Source organism: Berghia stephanieae, chromosome 2 (genome assembly GCF_034508935.2).
Source record: "Berghia stephanieae isolate SIO BIC M18660-M18661 chromosome 2, UCSD_Bste_1.3, whole genome shotgun sequence".
Taxonomy (NCBI): domain Eukaryota; kingdom Metazoa; phylum Mollusca; class Gastropoda; order Nudibranchia; family Aeolidiidae; genus Berghia; species Berghia stephanieae.
Window position 1 is genome coordinate 90,983,088 of NC_088361.1, and position 21,457 is coordinate 91,004,544.

The 21,457-nt window shown below is 35.5% G+C and overlaps 1 protein-coding gene across 3 annotated transcripts in view; it reads left to right on the top strand.

The window, feature by feature from the left end:
- LOC144965823 (uncharacterized) overlaps window positions 1–21,457 on the top strand; it is a 390,278-nt gene that overhangs the window by 339,490 nt on the left and 29,331 nt on the right. For all 3 annotated transcript variants that reach the window (XM_078901578.1, XM_078901579.1, XM_078901577.1), the window contains 2 exons: window positions 4,240–4,350; window positions 17,345–17,472. In XM_078901578.1, the coding sequence (XP_078757704.1) occupies window positions 4,240–4,350; window positions 17,345–17,472 (239 nt within the window). The remainder of the gene's footprint in view (window positions 1–4,239; window positions 4,351–17,344; window positions 17,473–21,457) is intronic.

Consider the following 21,457-nt stretch of genomic DNA (forward strand, 5'->3'; position numbering starts at 1 on the left):
TGGAAAAAAAAACTCCACTCAAACCTGGGACCTCGATAGATCTTTGAAGGACGAGTTTCCTGACCAAATTTTTAATCTCATGTCTTTCCAGAGCTCGGCAGGTAACGGGTTAAAGGATTAAATATTTCACGTCAATAGAAATCGTGTGTTTGACGTTTTGCCAACTCAATGATAGGATTCGTTTTCGTTTTATTTTCTATACATGTTGTGGTAGCTACTGGTGAATATTTCAGAACTGATAATATGTGACCTGCCGTCTCAAAATGGTCTTAGATAAAGATTTGAAAGAGTGGGTATCAAACAGTGCCAGACAAAGAAAGAAAAAAAAATACAAGAAAAAATAATAATTCCCGAACCTCAGTCTTCCTCGACTGAGAATCGAACCTCAGATCCCAAATTGAATTTACAGTTTCCAAAATGAGATTTGGGTAACGTTTTTACGTGCAGAGCCATTAGGCCAATGGAGTCAGAGTCTATCCGATATAATCTATGGAGTGAATCGGACAATATCAATTGCTTGATACCCTTTGGATAGGACTCTGGTCTATCGCAAATTCTTAAAATTGACAACAACAAAAAACCCAAAAAACTTTCACATGTTTAATAATTGAACAATAAAATTAATGGTAGCAACTGGTACACCCTGACTGTATACCGTTTAAGGATGATACAAAATTGAATAGAGGGCTAGATGTATTTGTTACCCCTTGGTTTGTTTGGTGCAGATTTTGTTTATCGTGGTAATTTTGTTTAAATTGTTTTTTTTTATTAGTGATTTGTTTGGTGCAGATTTATTTATCATGGGATGGTCTTTAAACAAGATTAGATAGCAAAATTAAAATAAAAATGAAATGTTTTTTGGCTTCCATAATGTGTTTTTTAGTACAGTTTCGGTATGGACTCATGATATTTGATCTCGAGGGTGTGTAGTAATAAATATGTATTGACATGTGTAAACGCTGTCAATACCTGTTCTTGGAGTTATACTGAATGCGATCAACGAACGTAAACAGATACTCGTCGAATTAGACAATTAGATTTAGGTTGATTGATACATGTGCAGGTAAATGGAAGATATACCGATATATTATATCGATGAATAGATAGATATAACGATATGTATATATGTATATATATATATATATATATATATATATATATATATATAATATGCATGTATAAGTAGATAGATATATAGATGATAGATAGATAGATATAGATAGAAATATAGACTTTTTACTTTTATATTAATTATCGCATTTTGGCATTTGCATTTGTCCGAATTATTATTGTCTTGCGAAGAATAGTCACAAATAGATCTCCATGAAGATTGCAAGAAATTTACAATTTATTTTTCAGTGGTTATTTATCTAATTCGCTTTACAAGGTATGAGAGATTAGTCTTTGGTGCTACATCATCCGATAAGCACTGTATGCCAGAACAAAAGCAGCCCCAGCTATCAACTTTGCTGTTACTGTATATGAATGTATGTGAATTTATGTGTAAGTGTGTGGTTGAGTGTGTGTATGTGTGTATGTGTGTGGGAGTAAGTGCATAAATCACTCGAGCATTGAGTTATTTTTGAATTAATTATTTTATATATTTCTTACTTACTATTCAACGTCGTCCATATTGACATTGGCTGCCCGCACTCTGCGATGAAAATGTCTGCCCATTCCTCCCGTCTGCTTACGGTATCATACAGCTCTCTTCCATTCATATCTGTCCATTCTAGGACATTTTAAAAATATAACTGGACCTTGGTCTTCCTCTTCCTCGTTTGCCATCCATTTTACCATGTACTACATATATCATTAGGGCGCATCGGTTTCGGTGATATGTGAATGAGAAGAAATAGCGTTACGGTGTTGATATATTATTGAGGAATGGCGGAGAACGGATGTGTTTTGGTGGGGGGGGGGGGGATTTGGTAATTGAACTGGATTTGTTTTTTTTAAGTGATGGGGGGGTGTACTTGGTAAATTAATTTGATTAGTGATTTTTCACCACTGAAAGCGTAAAATTAATCACTGAACTTGATGTCTCAAAACAATAACAAGGAGTTGAATGACTTCAATCAACTTCGTTTCTTCTATGCCGTTTGGTGGCGGGATGGTAAAGTCAGTTCACATAATAACATTGGGACATTCGAACATTATTTTATTATTTGAACAAAAAAAAACATTTTAAGAGATAAAATCATGCTGGCTAGACGAAATACAACGCGACGAAGAACTGGTTCTTGTTACACATTAAAGTATGTCCGGGGAGACTCTGATTTCGCCATTACGTCACCATAGAAACTATTGTACTTTCAGTTTAAAACGCCAGTCGATTGTATTTGTGTCTGCTGGTAGCGAGCGGGTGTCTCCATTAACCGAATAAAGTCACATGATTGGTTGTTTTAGGTTTAAGTTGAAAGGTCAATGACTTGATCACGTGATTAGAAGGACAGATTAAAGTGCATTTGTAAAGTAATCAATAAATAGGTGGTTTACTTAACTTTACAGTATAACTTTCCTTTACAATCTTTTTTTAAAGATGCTCAGATGTTATCAATGAATATTAAAATCTTAGGGCGGCGAGAAATTACTACTGTACGTGTAATACTATAGAAATTGGTATAAACTCCGGCTCCATGCGCCTTATGGCTCTAAAGTAATAGTATTAAATTTCAAATGACCAGAAATGTTAAACTTTAGTTTTTGACAGTTTAACAATCATTGTATTCGTTTTCATTAGTACAAAACAAACATCAACTTAACCACAGGCTCATGTTTTGAGGAATGAAAAAACAATCTTAACATTTAACCCACACAATATAATACCGCTTTTGGATGATTTGTCACATTTGCAGGTAATCATCGCGTATTCGTGAAAGGAACTTTAGATATAGATAGTATGCAGATGACGTCACTCAGGTCTTTGTTATTGTTTTTGCCATCCGCGTTTGTGAGTTGTTCTCACTAAACTGTATTAACCAGACTATAAAAGTTCATGGTTACACAGAGTTTGTGTGTTGGTCCGTTATATTTCCGGATGGCAATGTTGTGAACTCCTTGGCCAAGCGCATTCTATCTATATAACATATTGTGCTTGAAAACACTTTAAAATGTAGGACTGGTGATGGCGTCAACTGCAGACGTAACTCAAGCGGCCAGGCGAAGCATGCCTTATCAATAGAACCGGTCTGGGGTGTGACACTCCCCATCACCGTGAACATTTTTATTCTCTATAGACTCCTGGTATTTATCTGAATTCTCAATCTCTTTCGTTATAAGCGTAATTTGAGATCGCATAACTCAAAATGGTTAGTTGTAGGAACGTTAACAAATCTTAAGAGTTTTGGTGATGGATCCTTTTCTAAACTGGCCCCACACTTTGGAATTCCCTTCCGCAGTCCGTTAGAATATCTGATAGTATTGGTGTCTTAATGAAACGTCTAAAGACATTTCTTTTCACCAAATACTAATTTTTGTGAGTTGTTCCTTGTTCTTCTTTATAATTCCATTGATAAAATAATGTTGTTTGAGTTGTGATTACATAAGTAGTAACATATTATTATTATTATTATTATTATTATTATTATTATTATTATTATTATTATCATTATCATTATTATTATTATTATTATTATTATTATTATTATTATTATTATTATTATTATTATTATTATATTATTATTATTATTAATATTATTATTATTACTATTATTATTATTATTATTATTATTATTATCATCATCATCATCATTATTATTATTGTTATTATTATTATTATTATTATTATTATTATTATTATTATTATTATATTATTATTATTGTTATTATTATTATTATTATTATTATTATTATTATTATTATTATTATTTTCATTATAAAACGTTTTAGCAGATCACATGTACCATGCATCACGCTTCACGTATCGCGCATCTGTCTCGTGGTCATTCCCAGTATACATAAAAAATAGTGCGCCTATAAAATATTTGCATTACTCACGGAAATGTTTACATTGTGACATCCAATCAAAAATCGCATAGCGGCACTTTATTTTTTTTTTACGTATAATGAATATGATCATGTGATAGATCGAAGTTACGTGATACGTGATGCGTGATACGCACGATCTGCTAAACATCTCTAAAATTAGCAAAAGTGTCTGTTCTACTCAAATTCTATTCTGAATGTAATGACGCTATTTCCATTAATTCTTTTTTCTCTCTCTCTCTCTCTCTCCAGGGAGCGGGTTGCACTGCCTTAGTCGTGGCTGTTATAGCCAGGAAGTTGGAGTTGAGTCGAGCTGAAAAGCACGTGCATTATTTTATGATGGATACACAGCTCACTAAAAGGGTAAGTATCATGGATTTGTACAAGAGGATGATCAACGAGAACAAATCATAGTATGAAAGATTTCAAATAAAACTGATATTGAATAGAAACGACACCAGTGATGACAATGGAGGGCTATACTAAAAGGTATTCTTGAACTCCTCTGTTTGAAGGTTCGGCCTCGTTCCCAATAGGATTCAATAGTCTGATGTCACGTCCTCCCCGCAACCAGCAGCTTGGTTCCAAACAAATAAAATCGGTACTTTTATTCTTCATGCTGGCTAGAACTTTATCACATAATTTATCATTTGTTATCAGAATGTATAAAAGTCAAAACATGATCAGATTTAAAATGTTTTTCTCCTCCGGATATATTTTTATGCTCGTCGGAGTAGTATTTCAAATGGGCGTCCGCCATTGTTCCGAAAGTTTAGAACCAGTTACTAAGTTACTATGCGTGATTACGAGGGAAGTGACGTCACGACCATTGAAGCCTATTGCGTGCTCCAACTGAAAAGTACAGGGGAAAAGCCACAGATGTCCACTTTTGACATTTTTGTGACTGTCCACTTTGAGTGATGCCAGGGGTATAAAGTTTCCCTCCATAAATAAAGCAGCGGAAGAAAAACTACAACCAGAACTCTTTAATGGTTGTTTTTTAAATATTTTTTTTGCTGATCTATTTACAGAGGAAAAGGTTTGCCCCCTGACATCACTCAATGGGGCAGTAACAACAATTTCAAAAAGTGGACATCTGTGGTTATATCCTCTGAATTAGTCAAAAGCATTGGGACCTTGATCGAAATTCCAAAAGTTCAACTCGTATTATCTACTATCTAGCTTTACATTCTCAAGATGTTTGATTTCCTTTTAAAAATACCCTCGTATTTGCGTCAGGAAATTAAAACCAAAGATGAAAGGTAATGAGGAGAAGGAAAGATGATCTACGACAAAGCGTTGTTGCCATGGCTACGAGTGTTTGTAGCTGAAGCTTTTCCGATAAATCATAGGGCCCATAATTAGATTGTCTGGTGCTACATGGAAAACATGTCGTGGAGAGTTAATACCATTCGAACCATCTGGGTGTATCAATATTTCATTTACCGCCTGTCATCTGTTTTTGTTGATTGACATTTTCCTGAGGCGACATGTTGTTCTAACTGTTGGCTTTTAAAAAATCTCCATTCATTATCGTCTCTCTCTCTCGCCCCCTCTCCTCTCCTCTTCTTCTCCGATTTCCCCACCTCCTCTCTTCGGCGCATTACTCGTCTTCTTCAGTTTATGGTTTTGTGATCAAGTGATATGACTCGCCTTCAGATCGAAAGCTCCAGGGTTTTGACCCGCTCTGAGGGGCGCATAGTTGACTCCTTGGAAAGGCTCTTTACTCACATTCTCTCATCGTACTCATGTGTAAAATCAGTACCTGGCCGTCAACAGCATTGTCTCTGTAAGTAAAAGTTGTAATATCGCCCAACAAGCGTCATGTCTCGTCCTACATGGTAAGTGGGGCAGTTAGCTAGGGACCCCTTGTAAAGCGCTTTGAGCACGTTTAGTAGATACTGTGCTATATAAAGTTTCTAGCCTTTTTCTTCTCCTCTTTCCCAACCTCCTCTTTTCTTCCACTTCTTTCCTCTCCCACTGGCTATAGCCCAAATTTTCAACATTTAAATCACCCCTCACCCCGACAAAATACTTTATAAAGGCTGTGAGTTACCTATATCTTAACAGTTGTTCCGAAGCGTTAAGAAAACGACCATAATTTAAAACAAAATTACTTGAGCTTTTATGTAGAGAAATATTCACTAAAGGTGATCAAGGCGCTTTACTGGCCAACAGCAACACTAACATGTAGGACGGGATGTGACGCCTGTTAGGCGATAATACCTTTTTTTCGGACAGAGACAACGCTGTTAACGGTTTTACACCTGAGTACGGTGAGATAATGTGAGTAAAGAGCCTTTTCAAAAGAGGCTCGAACCCAGGACTTTCCGATCCTAAAGTGAGTGTCATACCACACGACCACATCGCCTCACAATTTAGTGCCATCTCAAACAAAATCCTCAGTCTGGGTAACAATATTTTTTTGTAACCAGTGCCTTCGAAAGGGTTTCATGGTCACGTAGATATGATTGCTGAAAATTGTTTCTTCGGCGAGACTCGATTTCCTGCCGAGGGTCGTCCATTCTTGCATTTAAGGTGTTCTATGCCATGAGAGACAGACTGGTTCTCGAATATCACAACCTCCACCAAAACCACGTTTGCTCATCAATTTTGAGTCGACCCAAACTGGTTAGATTCGACAACAGCACTATCAGACTAAAGTACAAAAAGGACATCAAAAACACCAGAAACAATAAGTCAACAATTTGAAATTCAAGTAAAGTTTATGATATGCTTTTTTCAGAACAGTGCTGTCCTACACTGCAGAAAACAAATAAACAAATAAACACAAGTTAAAAATTTGGCCAAAATAACTTGTGCTTCAAATATCGATTGATTAAAAGTACCCACACCATGCCAAACGTTCTCAATCCTGGGACTTCATGGGATTGGTGACACACCCTCAAGCTCGTTCGGACTGATATAGATGGTGTTTACAAACAATAGCATAAATGAAATTTCTTCAATCTGCCCTTTTTGTCGCTTTTAGACCGCCTGTTGGGAACTATAATATTCTTTCAATACGACCACACACGTTTAATGAAATGTAAAGAATTGTGTAAGTTGGTATAATTAATCAAACGGATAGAACAGTGAGTATATTACCCGCAGTTTAGCGATCACAGCACAAGAATAAACTTATAGCGGACGGGAACATCACGCCCCTTGCCTTTTATACCCAAAATGATTCGGACAGTCCGAAATGTCAATTTTCAACAGAAAATGACAATGATTGCTAAAGTAAACAAACATTAGTACAAAACAATGAGTAATGTTATACGTTTATAGTATGATGAGAGAAACTAGTTCTAGTAAGAGCTATCACCTAAATGGTTCTCAAAACAGTTCGAAGGAGCAGTGTGATGTCAACTTCATTCTTTCTATTTTTAGTAAACAACCGGCTATTCGTGTCCAAGCGGGTGTGTCACGAATCCCATGATTTTTAACGACTCTTCAGACTGTCCAAATCAGGTCAAAGGGCGTGGTAATGTTGCCTTCCTCTACAAATGTGTCGCGGTACCTCTGATGTAAAGAATTAGAAACTTTCATTCTTTTCCGGACTACTCTATTGTTTTCTTTTCATTTTAACTCGTGACGTCAGTCTGCTCTGCAAGGAGAATAATTGTGTTTTTAAAAATAAAATTTTCCAGGCTAGCAATTTTTGCTTTAACCTCATTATTAATGTTTTTTGTTCCGTTGATTTTTGTCGCTGTAGTTTTTTAGCTCAAGACTTCCCAGGTTCTTCTATCCGACTTAACCCAATCGAATTGGTCCTTCTTCCAAGATTCTTCGTCCTCCTCTTCACCTCCTTTTTCTCCTCTTCTTTTCAATCTAATCTGTCACCACCACCACCATCATCGTCATCATCATCATCATCATCATCATCATCATCATCATCATCACCATCACCATCATCATGGTCATCAACTTCTTCTTCTTCCTCTTCTTCTTCTTCTTCTTCTTCTTCTTCTTCTTCTTCTTCTTCTTCTTCTTCTTCTTCTTCTTCTTCTTCTTCTTCTTCTTCTTCTTCTCTTCTTCTTCTTCTTCTTTTTCTTCTTCTTCTTCTTCTTCTTCTTCTTCTTCTTCTTCTTCTTCTTCTTCTTCTTCTTCTTCTTCTTCTTCTTCTTCTTCTTCTTCCTCGTTATATAATATATCCTCTCTCTCTCTCTCTCTCTCTCTCTCTCTCTCTCTCTCTCTCTCTCTCTCTCTCTCTCTCTCTCTCTTTCTCTCTCTCTCTCCTCGCTCAGTGATGGTTTCACACTCAGAGGCACAATAAATTGATGCTTAACTCATCCATACAAGCTTTCTATTCCAATCCTCATTGATTTTCTCTTTCTGTGTTATCTATCCCTTACACCATTTGTCGAATGACCTCACTGAAGACTGGTGGTATTCATTTACAGTTTGCAAACTATGCCCGAACGCCAACTCGCTGTAAGCGTGATGCCACTGCATGCTTGCGAACGTGAATGAAATGGCGAATAATTTTGGCAAGCAAACACGCGAACGATACCCCGTCAATTAGACGATACGTGAAATTGCATAAACGTGCATGAAGTGCCAGTGAGGAAATAACCAGAAAAATGCAACACCCGAATGCAAGATTTTATATTTAAATTTACTCTACCTACTGTCGTGAAGTATTGAGTAATAGGAATAATCATATCAGTTTCAAACGATACTTTGTATTTTATTTAAAGAATGAACGATATCGAATACAATATTTACAGTTCTTGTCGATAGAGCAGTAAAGTTAGGTGCCCCAAACGTAAACAAAGGTCGAGAAGCACGTGGCAAACCACATGTTCCTGTCTTGACAGCTCACGTTCCAATGTAAATAATAGAAAAAAATAACCTTTAAAATTTGGCTGTTAGGTGGCAAAAGAAACACATATTCCTAAATACTCGATCATGCATCAAATAATGTCTAGATATGGATATTTTATGGAACAAAAGGTAAAATTTTCTAAAATTTATCAAAAGTTACAGTCTATCTATTTTTAGACCAGAGCAAATTATTGCGCTGGTGTGAACAAAACGAGAATTATTCGGAGCCTGATTTTCATAATAATTTAGCCTTATATTATTATTTCTGCAACTGTTAGATTTTATGTAAACATATTTTCAATACTGAAAGTGTATTGCCTACAACGCAAACTACAAAATTGGGAGACCTATATTGTGCGTAAATTATTCCGGTCCCTAACGGAAATCACTAGCAACTTGTTATTGTTTACGTTTGGGGCACCTAACTTTACTGCTCTATAAGAAGAGGGCAGTGCCTATTTTATTCAGAACCAAATCTAAATAACTACTAGAACGTTTGTTTTGAAGCTTCTACAAACATTGCATGCTCTGAAATTCTCTGACATATGACTCACTCTTGTGATGAATATGTCGATGTTGAGAAACTATTCAAAACAGAGCTATCTTTACACTATATGAATAATGATAAAGTTATATTACGTATGTATGTGTGTGTATGTGTGTGAGTGTGTATGTGTGTGTGTGTGTGTGTGTGTGAGAGAGAGAGAGAGAGAGAGCCAAAGAGAGAGTGATAGAGAGAAAGAGAGAAAGGGGTAGAATATATGAATGTGTTTGTGTATGTTTTTTTAAAGCGCTGTTGAGCAGTTTAGCAGTAGATAGTAAATTGTTATATAAATATTGGAGTCGCAACCAGTCGATTATTCGTACGGCTTGCCAACACAGAGCTCCAAACACAAACGATTATTCAAGCGTCCGCTCCAAACCTAGCAACTCGCACACGTCTTTTTCGAGGATTCATGGTGTGAATTTAATCTGTCAGGAAGGGGAAATAACCAAGTCAATTTTGTAACGTTACCGGGAATCTCAAGATCTCGGTTCAATTGGTCTACATTTTCGAGCTACCCCTGGTCATTTCAGTACATGGGTTCTTTTTTTTCCCCAGTCACTTTTAAGTCTAGGACACATTTTCATGAAATAGCCAAACACTTCAAAATTGTGTCATTTAGATACTTATTTGTGGACTATGACCTGAAAACCTTATTCTGCTTATTTAACTTGGGTGCTCGAATCGAATTTACATAGAAATTATTTATGAAACTTAGGTAATGTTTATTTTTCTAATTGAGGACATTAAATAAACGTCCTGAAAGTGACAAAACTAAGATCTAACGTCTTGACCCACAGCCTCAATTTTTATTTTTCTTGATTACGTTTCTGCTTGTATTCACTTGTCGTTTTTGATGATGTGTGAACTTTTTCAAATGAAGTTTTGATTTTTCTCCTCCTCATATTATGTTTTAAAATGTTTTTTATTAGTCTGTGGCTTTGTGGTCTGGTGGTATGGTACTCGTCTTCGGACCGGAACGTTTAGGTTTTGTACTCAAATTCTCTCACCACGCGGTGTAAAATGATACCTGGCCCTTAACAACGTTTTCTCTGTCGGAAAAATAGTGTCCTACATAATATCAATTCTTGTTGTTGCATGGGGACCACTGTAAAGCTGTAAAGCGCTCTATATTGCTCCATATAGATGCTCAAGTTTTTTATTTGTCATTTTGGTGGAAATTGGATTGAACTATTTTGCGGAAGGTTTTGTCCCCAAAGTGAGGACGAATGTCACCAGTGATGACAACTAATGTCTGGTTTCATTTTTCACCTACACTATTTTTTAAAAGCTTGTAGTATGAAACAAAATATATTCTAATCTATGTCTTTTGTAATGTTTTTTTTTCTTAGATTCTTTATATAAAGCCCTGTGTTGATGCTCGTTAAAACTGGTATCAAATCAAGATTTTGATAAAGCGAGTTAAATATTTAAAAGCGTAATAAAAGACACTCATTAGCTAGACTATCTGCTATTTATATATAATGCATGAGGCTACCGTCGTGTTTTTTGTTTGTTTTTTGTTGTTGTTATTGTATTTAAACATAACGACGTCAAAATATCCATATATATTTCTTCAGCTTGAATGCCCTTTCGTAGTTGTCTTTATTTTTTAGTATCGATATAATGTCAAACTCTAAATAAATCGATGTGTCAAAATTATTTATATTTTCCGACAACGGCTTTGCTGATTTCTCGTTAAAAACAACAAAAATATCGTTTAAAATCGATTTTATCATTTGATTGATATAAACTGTTTTGCACGATTTACGATAATGAGGATAAAACTGTTGATTGGAATTTAAATCAGATTGTTGTTCTTTCTATGTTTGTTTTTAAATGCTGCAGTCCCAGATGCCCGTATTGTAATTTATTTTCGATACAAACAGTAATCTAAAGTTAATTAGAAAAACTATGGAATTATTTTGGACAGTAGTATATCGCTTACAGTATAACATAATAGCTCCACAAAGATTGAAAAAGTCTGGCCTAAGCTGATATTCTGTTCACGTATTTTTTTTTCGTTTTGGTCATTTTAAAATGATTTTTATGTTTTATTGTAAGTAGCTTTACATCAGTTTTCATTTTCGATCTTTATCCAAACTAGAGAGACTGTTGAAAATCAATATCTTACAGAGTTATATATACATATAAATAAATAAATATAATATATATATATATATATATATATATATATAGAATACAAATTGTCACTCACATTTTTTGTGGCCGAGACGTTCGTTACTGTGTCTCTTTACACGTCCTTAGTCGGCGTAATCCTTAATAATGTCCTTTGTATGTATATATATATATATATATATATATATATATATATATATATATATATATATATATATCCATTTTTTCAGTGAGTAAATATCAACTCACCTTTTTCCCATACGGACGTTTTGACACTCGATACGTCTCTTCAGTTGGTTGAACTTCTTTACTGGGGAGTAGATCTGAGAGAGGGAGGAGGGAGCTGTTACATTAGGTGGGATTGTTCAGATAGGGAGAGGGGAAGAAAGAGGGGTGGGGGATAGGGGAGATGATGGGAGGGCGTGGGTTGTTAGTTTGGAGATCATTTGGGGATATTAAGAATAGGAAGACATGTATCACTCTAATTAATTATTGTCCACTGATTCGCAATGATTATTTTAAAAATATCTACAAAGGCCTAATCATGAGTCCAAAAATTATATCTTGACCTTCGGATGTGCCATCACTTCACCCCCTCCCGCCGGACAGATCAAAGGTGATTGCTGAAAAGGTCGTCTCGACCGATGTGTACGGATATGCAAATGAGTGCACGCCTGTCTCGATCCGTTCTTATTTCCACAACACAGTCGTATAATAATCATAATAAATTAATGCCAGTTCGTAACAGCTTTTATTTCTTCCAAATTTTGCGGGTCCAACAAATTGTAACAATACACCAGTCAACAATGTCACCAGACATATAAAGAGTTTTAAAAAAGAAATAGTTTGTATGTTTTGAATTATTCAAATACAGTGATTAGCATTTAAAGTTTTGATTTAATTTTTGAAATATGAATCTTTATTCAAATACATTTTATCTGCCAATTTGAACCGCAATCGTTGAATTATTTACTAACATTCACGATTTTTACATTGTCTTCATACATTATTATATTAAGATATAAGTAATTTATTTTTAAAACAAAAAGTAGGTAACTTTTTAAGATGCTCAGCGTGTATGCCCGTCTCCTCACTCGGGCAATTTGATAAGTCATTTGACGTTGCGAATCGCCATCTGCTGGCCGGCCGCCCCTTTGCAATATTCAGTTGTTCGCACCTACACACCTTAGGTACGATTTTTAATGTTGATGGCTCAAAAGATTCGTTCTGATTTATGATACTTTCCACAAATTGGTCGTTTAATAATAAGTAAAATATGTGAGCGCCTGTTTGTAATAGCCTTTATTTCCCCGCAAATTGGAAACGAATACGTACAATGCAACATTGCAACATTGCAAAGGACTAGAGTTCGAATTTCTTATCAGTTTACATACTAATATCACTCTTCAGGGTCTGATTCTTCCCGCCACAATACCGTTTTGAGACGATGGGTCTCAGATATATTTGGAACACCATGCACGTGTGAACTGTAATCAGGAGATCTTCAATTCGATTCCCTATCGTCTGAATCTTGTTTATTTTAGAACTGACCCTTTCTTATATTATTTCTCCTCAGATCATCCCGAGATGCCTTCAGTGATAATTTCTGTTCTTCTTCAGAATACGAAAGGGGTTCCCAATAGATAGTATGCGCTTGGCTAAAAAGCTCACAACATTGCCATCCGGAAGTATAACGCACCAACACACAAAACTATGTGTAACCTTGAACGTGTATAGTCTGGTTAATACCGTTTAGTGAGAATTACTCAGAAACGCGGGAGGCAAAAAAGAATAACAAAGACCTGAGTGACGTCAACTTCATTCTATCTATAGATGGAACGAAATTGACGTCACTCAGGTATTTATTATTGTTTTTTACCATCCATGTTTATGAGTAATTCTCACTAAACTGTATCAACCAGAGTCTAAATCTTCAAGGTTACGCATAGTTTTGTGTGTTGGTCAAATTTCCGGATGGCAATGGTGTGAGTTTCGTAGCCTAGCGCACAGCATATATAGATAGAACGGTATTGACGTCACTCAGCTCTTTGCTATTGTTTTTAGCCATCCGTTTTTATTATTAGTTTTCACTAAATTATATTAATCAGACTAAAAACGATTAAGGTTGCAAATAGATTTGCATGTTGGCATCTTATATTCGGCTGGCGGATGTTGTGAGTAAATTGACTTAACACACAACACCGATTGCTCAGTTGGTAAAGCGAACGCTTCACACGCGAGGGAACGAGATCGATCCCAAGTCATTGAGTTGCCGAGTCTGTTAAAATACGGGCAGGCGGGCACGGCTTGCCAGTGTCTTTGATCTCGCGATCGTACTTGTCGACTAGACATGCCAAATACTTTGGGATTTAAAATGACGTATTATTACTTTTGTTATCGACTGAAGAAGTGTTTTGAGCCCGAAACGTTTCGTGTTTGGTATTTTGTGCTTTTTAAAAAAAAAAAAAGTTTTATATTCATTTTTGTTTAATATTATATCATATGTGTCACATATCGTCTTTATATTTATTTTCTTTATCTCGTCATTCACTCTATAGCAAGAAATGCGGACGTTAATCTATAGATAAATCATCATATGTATTATCAGTTTTAGTTGTGTCTACATTATTGTGATAGTCAAGCACGTCTTCTCGGGGCATGTTGACAACACGGATTACTGTACACAGCAGCTTACATTAATTATCCTTCCCTCAATGCCTTTTTAAAAAAAAAAAAGGGGGGGGGGGGTGGTGGTGGTCGATAGCTCACTTGGTGGAGCACTCGTTACACACGCAGAGGAACCGAGGTCGATCCCAGGTGAAGGTTGTTTTTTGTTTTTTTCTGACCCCTCTGCCAATCCAGCAGTGATAAGGGAGTTGTGTCTGTTAGTTCTGTCGGAAAGTACTCTGCGATAATCTAGCGTCTTATCCAAAAGGTAGCAAGCAATTGCTGTTGTTGTTCGTTTGAACTATAGAAACCGGGATAAACTCCGGCTTCATGGGCCAAGTGGCCCTGAAGGACTGCTCACGCCTTAATGCTTAGCAAATGCATTTTCGTCGTGTTTGATAGTAAAATATTCTTAAACATGCCATGTTCTGTTCTTTTTATATTTTATTTTTGTTGTTGTTGTTGCTACAGCTACATTGTCTCCACGCTACAAATAAACAATACTATTATATTTGATCATCCGGACGTTGGGTATGAAGTAGCTATTTATTGTATTCGACAAGAGTTTTTGATGAAAGGTGTGAAGCAAAAAAAAAACACATTAAAACAAAGAGCGACAACACTGTGTTGAAAATCTTTGTAATCATTTTTTGTCCACCAAACAAGGGATTGAATTTTTGTGTTGATAATGAATTCACTTAATAATAAAAAGTCACAGATATTGAGTTGGTTAGGTGTTTCAAAACGGTAGATTGTCATGGCTACGTAACGGAGCGCATGCTTGGTCTTATTACATGCGTGTTAGCTACGTCATTCTCACCATGTTTTGACACTTTTTAAGTCGAAGACTGGACGTGTGAGCTTGAATGACGCGAGGTCTTGAAAACAAATTGGACACCTTCACACTGTAATACTGTAATACTATACTCTGAGAAAACACATTTTGACAAACTTTCCTAACAAAAATTCTCGTCCTTCAAATTAAACGGTCCAATAAATTAATCCTACATTGTTTTTGTTTTTGTTTTAAACCTCTCAAACATGGGACTAGATAAGGGTCATTTTAATGGATCGATATTTAAATGATGAGTTTTAGGGCTAAAACTTTTTGACTGTGTCTTTTTATGATACGTAAACAACAGGAGTAGGCGACTTTTAAAACGTCCTCAGTCATATCCTGATAGAAAATGAATTAACAATCTCAAGCTGTCTTTTGGACTCCATAGAATCACCAGAGAAAATATGGATTTTTTTTTCAAAACACTCGGGTATTGCTTTATGAGGCACGAAAGACAAGTATTTTCCTCTTTATGTCACTAAATAAATGACCAAAAAATGCGGTTTTCTTTGAATGACGAAAATGGGACTTTTATGTTTTGAAAGTTACCTATTCATTATACCCTTAACTCTCTCCTTACCAGCTATTTTTAGAATTTCCACCGAAAAAGTCACACCCACCCGACACAAAATAGACTGTTCCTAATGAAACATAAAAGTAACAAGTGCATTCTATACAGAATGTTGTGCAGCAAAATGAGCTCTACAACACAGTGTTAAGTATTTATAGCTGTAAGCAAAGCATTTCTTTAGGTTTTGTGGTGTACAAGAGAATTCAGAATAAGGAAATTGTCGGTTGCATCGTAACGAATGTGACGATTTTCCTATAGGTGGTAAGGAAAGGGTTAATGACATGATAGAGACATGAAAAGCGACGGAGAGGAAGAATGAAGAATAGACATCATCTTTCTAAACAAAAATGAATATTTAATAAAACAGTTTCTAAAACCAACAAAATACCAAACACGGAACGTTTCAGGCTCAAACCCCTTCTTTAGCCTTCATTCTGCACCTGAGTTCGGTGACATAATGTCAAGGGACTCAAACCAAGGACCTATATGGCCAAATTACGTTTTACGCCACTAAACTTTTATTACGTATTGTCATGTAAATGTTGCTGAAGCTCGAAGAAATAGATAATAATGTGAAATTGAATGTAAGCTTCAATTTAATTACAAAAACATATCAAATGCGATATTAATTATTGTCATAATATTGATATTTATTCTTTTTATTTGCTCTTCAGTTAACCAGTTAACTACCGTACTCTGGAAAGGCACGTATTTAAAAATTTGGCCAGAAAATTCGTTCTTCAATAAATCAATTTAAATTAAATTTAAACCTAATCTTGGAAAAAACTCTCAAACCTGGGATGTTTTTAAATACTTATGTTTCCCACAGTACGGTAGACAACCGGTAAAAGAATTCCGCTGTGAGTAAAGAATTCTAGTTCTAATGACTCATGATTGCTGTTACAAACAGCAAGATTCGAACTTATGATCGACACGTTAGAAGCCGAATTTCCAAACACCAAACCACAAAACTTATAATTCAGGATTTGATCTTCTGTATTATTTGTCAATTTCTGAAAAAATGAATGACTGAAACAGTGTCAGATAAAGCAAGAAAGAAGAATACAAGTAAAAAGAAACAACCCCAAAAAATCAGTCTTCCTCGACTTGTATTTTTCTTTCTTGCTTAGTCTCTCTGTCACTGTTTCATAGACACCTTTTCAGATCTTAATCTTACACCCTAATTTATCTATTTGTTGCCATAACGTGCGGCCATGTGATCTACCGGAATGACACTCGCTTTCGGATCAAATGTCCTGGGTTCAAGTCTCGCTCGGCGCATAGTTGAATCCTTGGAAAAGGCTCTTTACTCAGATTCTCTCACCGTACTCATTTGTGAAATGAGTACCTGGCCGTGAACAGCGTTGTCTCTGTCGAAAATAAATTGTAATATCGCATAACAGGCTTCATGTCATGCCTCGTCCTATATGTTAACTGTTGTTAAAGCGCTTACGTTAGGTGGATATTGCGTTGTATAAAAGATCTATTTAAAAAAAAAAAAACAAAGGGGTAGCGTGGCTCAGCGGTACGATCTTTGCTTCGTACCCAAAAGGTAACGAGTTCGATCACCCGCCGCTTCGTTGTGTGGCCTTGAGCAAGTCACCTAGCCCTAGCTCACTTTGCGGTGGCGCACTGCGGCTGACGCCTGGGTTATTCCAGCCTTCCCTTGGAATAGACCCTAAAGACAAATTTCCCCTTGGTGGTGCATAAAAGGAATTCTATTTTTTAAAATTATTTTAACTATCTATTTTCTCCCTTTTCTCTCCAGTTAAAGAATTCCGCCGCCAACGTGCTACGGGAGACGTGGCTAATATACCGGTATACCAAGCTTGTGAAAAAGGTCAACGTAGCCAGAGTAAGGTCACACCAACGGAAGTTTTTACAGGCAATTCACAGGTACGTACTTAGAGCTTAGCGTCTTGTTTCCAAGGTAATGAAATGATGGAGCTCTTTGTGTAACATGGTATTCTTAATTTCAAAACTTGAGTGTTCGTTGTGACTGGATATGCGAAATTGGATAACAGTGTGTGTGTGTGTGTGTGTGTGTGTGTTTGTGTGTGTGTGTGTCATAGAGAGAGAGCGAGAGAGAGAGAGAGAGAGAGAGAGAGAGAGAGGAGGAGGAGGAGGAAAGGGAATATATATATATATATATATATATATATATATATATATATATATACATATATATAGATTGATGTATGGATATATGGATAGATAGATAGCTAGATAGATAGATAGATAGATAGATAGATAGATAGATAGATAGATAGATAGATAGATAGATAGATAGATAGATAGATAGATAGATAGATAGATAGATAGATAGATAGATAGATAGATAGATAGATAGATAGACAGACAGACATTTAGATAAATATAATAGATAGATAGACTAACAGATAGCAGATAGATAGATAGATAGATAGATAATAGATAGATAGATAGATAGATAGACAGACAGATAGATAGATAGATAGATAGATAGATAGATAGATAGATAGATAGATAGATAGATAGATAGATAGATAGATAGATAGATAGATAGATAGATAGATAGATAGATAGATAGATAGATAGATAAATAGGATAAGAACGAAACAACTTTCCAGCGATATAGAGATTTAAATAGACAGGATAAGAACAAAAGACTTTCAAGCGATATAGAGATTTTAATCCCTACATCGGATAAAGGCCATTAGTATTACCGGAACTGTTTGTAACTTATCAATTACAATAATCTCAATGTCGAATATTCAGGTCACTATAAATCACCAACATTAAAAACAATATTAATAACAACAGCTCTCTCTCTCTCTCTCTCTCTCTCTCTCTCTCTCTCTCTCCCTCTCTCTCTCTCACTCTCTCTCCCTCTCTCTCTCTCTCTCTATCTATCTATCTCTCTGTGTGTGTGTGTGTGTGTGTGTGTGTGTGTGTGTGTGTGTCTATTTCTCCCCCTCTCTCTATCCATCTCCCCACTCCGCCTCTCTCTCCATGTATGTATATATATATATATATATATATATATATATATATATATATATATATATATATATATATATATATATATATATATATATATAAATCTCAGACAGTATAGTTAGCTATCTCGTAATCAACGTGAACAATAGCGGCTCCCACATTAGTTAGTTACAACCATAGTTAATGGTTTCGACATCTTTACTTCCCGTCAAAACATCTTTTTTGTCAACTCTGCTTTACTTTCCAAATAATACACATGTATTTCATTCTAGCCAGAAAAAGAATTAATCTAAATATTGATTTAAACTCTCAAATCTGTTACTTATAAACCCACCCAAAAAATCAGACTTCTGAAGTCTTATGTTTGAAAGGCCATTGAATAATTGATGGTCATTTAAATCGATCGCTATAATTTGAGGTAAATGTTATTTGGCCAAAGTCCTGTCAAATGTATTTAGTCAGAATTAACGTACGTGTTCAATTAATATATGCGCTGGCTATGTTGTGTATTGATTTACTCAATGGGAGTGAGATGAAGATGACAGTGGTGTCAACATTAGCGAGGTGTGATGATAAAAATAAAGTTGTCAACATGGATAACGAAAACAATTAGTCGTACCACTCTCTCACCACACGACAGATTGACTTATATTCATTTTGGCCAGAATTATTTTTTTTCTACATATATCAATATATTAAGAGACAAGATAGAAATTTGATAACATTTATTATGTAACCCATAAATGTGTTTGGTTATCAGACCTGTGTTTATGTTGACGTAGCACTCCCCACCCTCTCCCCTTCCCCTTCACCCCCCCCCCCCCCCCTCCACCAACTTGACAAAGGGTTTATTATACCCACGTCTTAAATTAAATTCAAAGACCTTTTCATAATTGGATTCACTAGTCTGACGTCACGCCGCCCAGCAACGGCGAGAGTCTGGTTTTAAACAAAGAAAATTGGTACTTTTTATTCTTTATGCCAGCTAGAACTTTTCATATGTCATGTGTTCAGAATGTATAAAAGTCAAACCATGATCATATCTATAATGTTTTTCTCCTCTGGATTCACGTTTATGCTCTTCGGAGAAATATTTCATAAGGGAGTCTGCCATTGTTCCGGTAGTTTAGATCCAGTTACTAAGTTACCAAACGTGATTACGAGGGAAGTGACGTCATGACTGTTGAAGCCTATCGAGAGCATCGCCTTTTCACGTTGATAACTAACTAACCACCTCAAAACAGTATTAAGTCGGAAAGATACTGAAACTCATAATCAAATTAATAGTAACAATTAAGGAATTCAAGTTAAATTAATACGTCGAATTGAGGTTAGTGAATATACCTTTTGAAATGTCTAAAAATAATCTAACGATCCTGATCATTTTGACTTTAAAATAACTTTCTTGACACCTGAAACATCCCGACATATTACCGTATCGAAACGATGGGTGACATTTGTGACGAACCGCCTCCAAACATATTATATCGGGGTAATTTAGATGCTAGAGTTAAATTTATTGTGAAATATGTGAATATTGGATTACGTTTGTATGTTTTATTCAGGGCAATTAGTGACTAAAAGTACGACGTCTCACCTACCTAGCAACGGTCCTTCCGGTTCCACATTTAGCAGAAACAATCAAACTATCGTCTATACTACGAGCACAATTGCTTTCAAGAAATCAATTTGATTGATTTTTTTTCCTTTGCTAAAATTATGTTTCAATGTTTTGTAACATCGGTCTGAGAGGGAGGACTGACGGTTTTACCGATTTCAAAGTGAGAATCACTTTTGATTGCTTTTAAGAGGAAGTGACGTCCCGACTTTGGAACCCTATAGACATACTTTTTAAAGTGACAGACACTATCATTTGTGACCCACCGTTTCCAAACGGTGTTTTGTTTGTAAGAATGAACAGGATTTGTAAAAAAATAGTTTCATGTTTTAAGGTAATTTGAATGATTTGAAATTTACGGAACAAATCTGACTCTACACAGTAAAGACATTGATAGTAACTCAAAGGTCAAAGGTGAAACTCACAATTTAATTATAATCACACGGGCCATGCAGTCATACAACGATTTAGAGACCATTGATCACATATCATATTTATGGTTATTTTACGTTTAATATCTCTTTTTAAAATCTGCTTCACATAATAATATTGTATTGGTACGATATAGATAGTATGCGCTTGGCTAAGAAGCTCACAACATTGCCATCCGGAAGTATAACGGACCAACACACAAAACTGTGTGTAACCATGAACTTTTATAGTCTGGATAATACAGTTAAGTGAGAATTACTCATAAACATGGATGGCAACAAACAATAACAAAGACCCGAGTGACGTCAACTTCAATCTCGTTTTTTAAAAAAATCCAAAATTAATAAAGAAAACACAAAAAAACCTTTAGTCATTGTTCGATACTTGCTGTTACAAGAGTTACGCCACACCAGAATGGTCACATGACGCTTCTGTTACGTGTTCTTCCCGCTGTTTGTATTGATTCAAATAACGAGATGAATGAAAAAGGTGGTGACGAGAGAGGTGATAATGGTGGCGATGTATATTATGTGACCCGTCACCGAAAAACGGCATTGTGCCGGAAAGAGCAAAGATAATGAGTGTCTAATTCCGATTGCAAAATGATAATAATAATAATAATAATAATAATAATAATAATAATAATAATAATAATAATAATAATAATAATAATAATAATGTGTGTAGTAGTAGTAGTAGTAGTAGTAGTAGTAGTAGTAGTAGTAGTAGTAGTAGTAGTAGTAGTAGTAGTAGTAGTAGTAGTAGTAGTAGTAGTGGTAGTAGTAGTAATAATAATAATAATATTAACCAAAGAAATGGCCTATTTTTTCGCGCCCCTATAGACTTTACCAC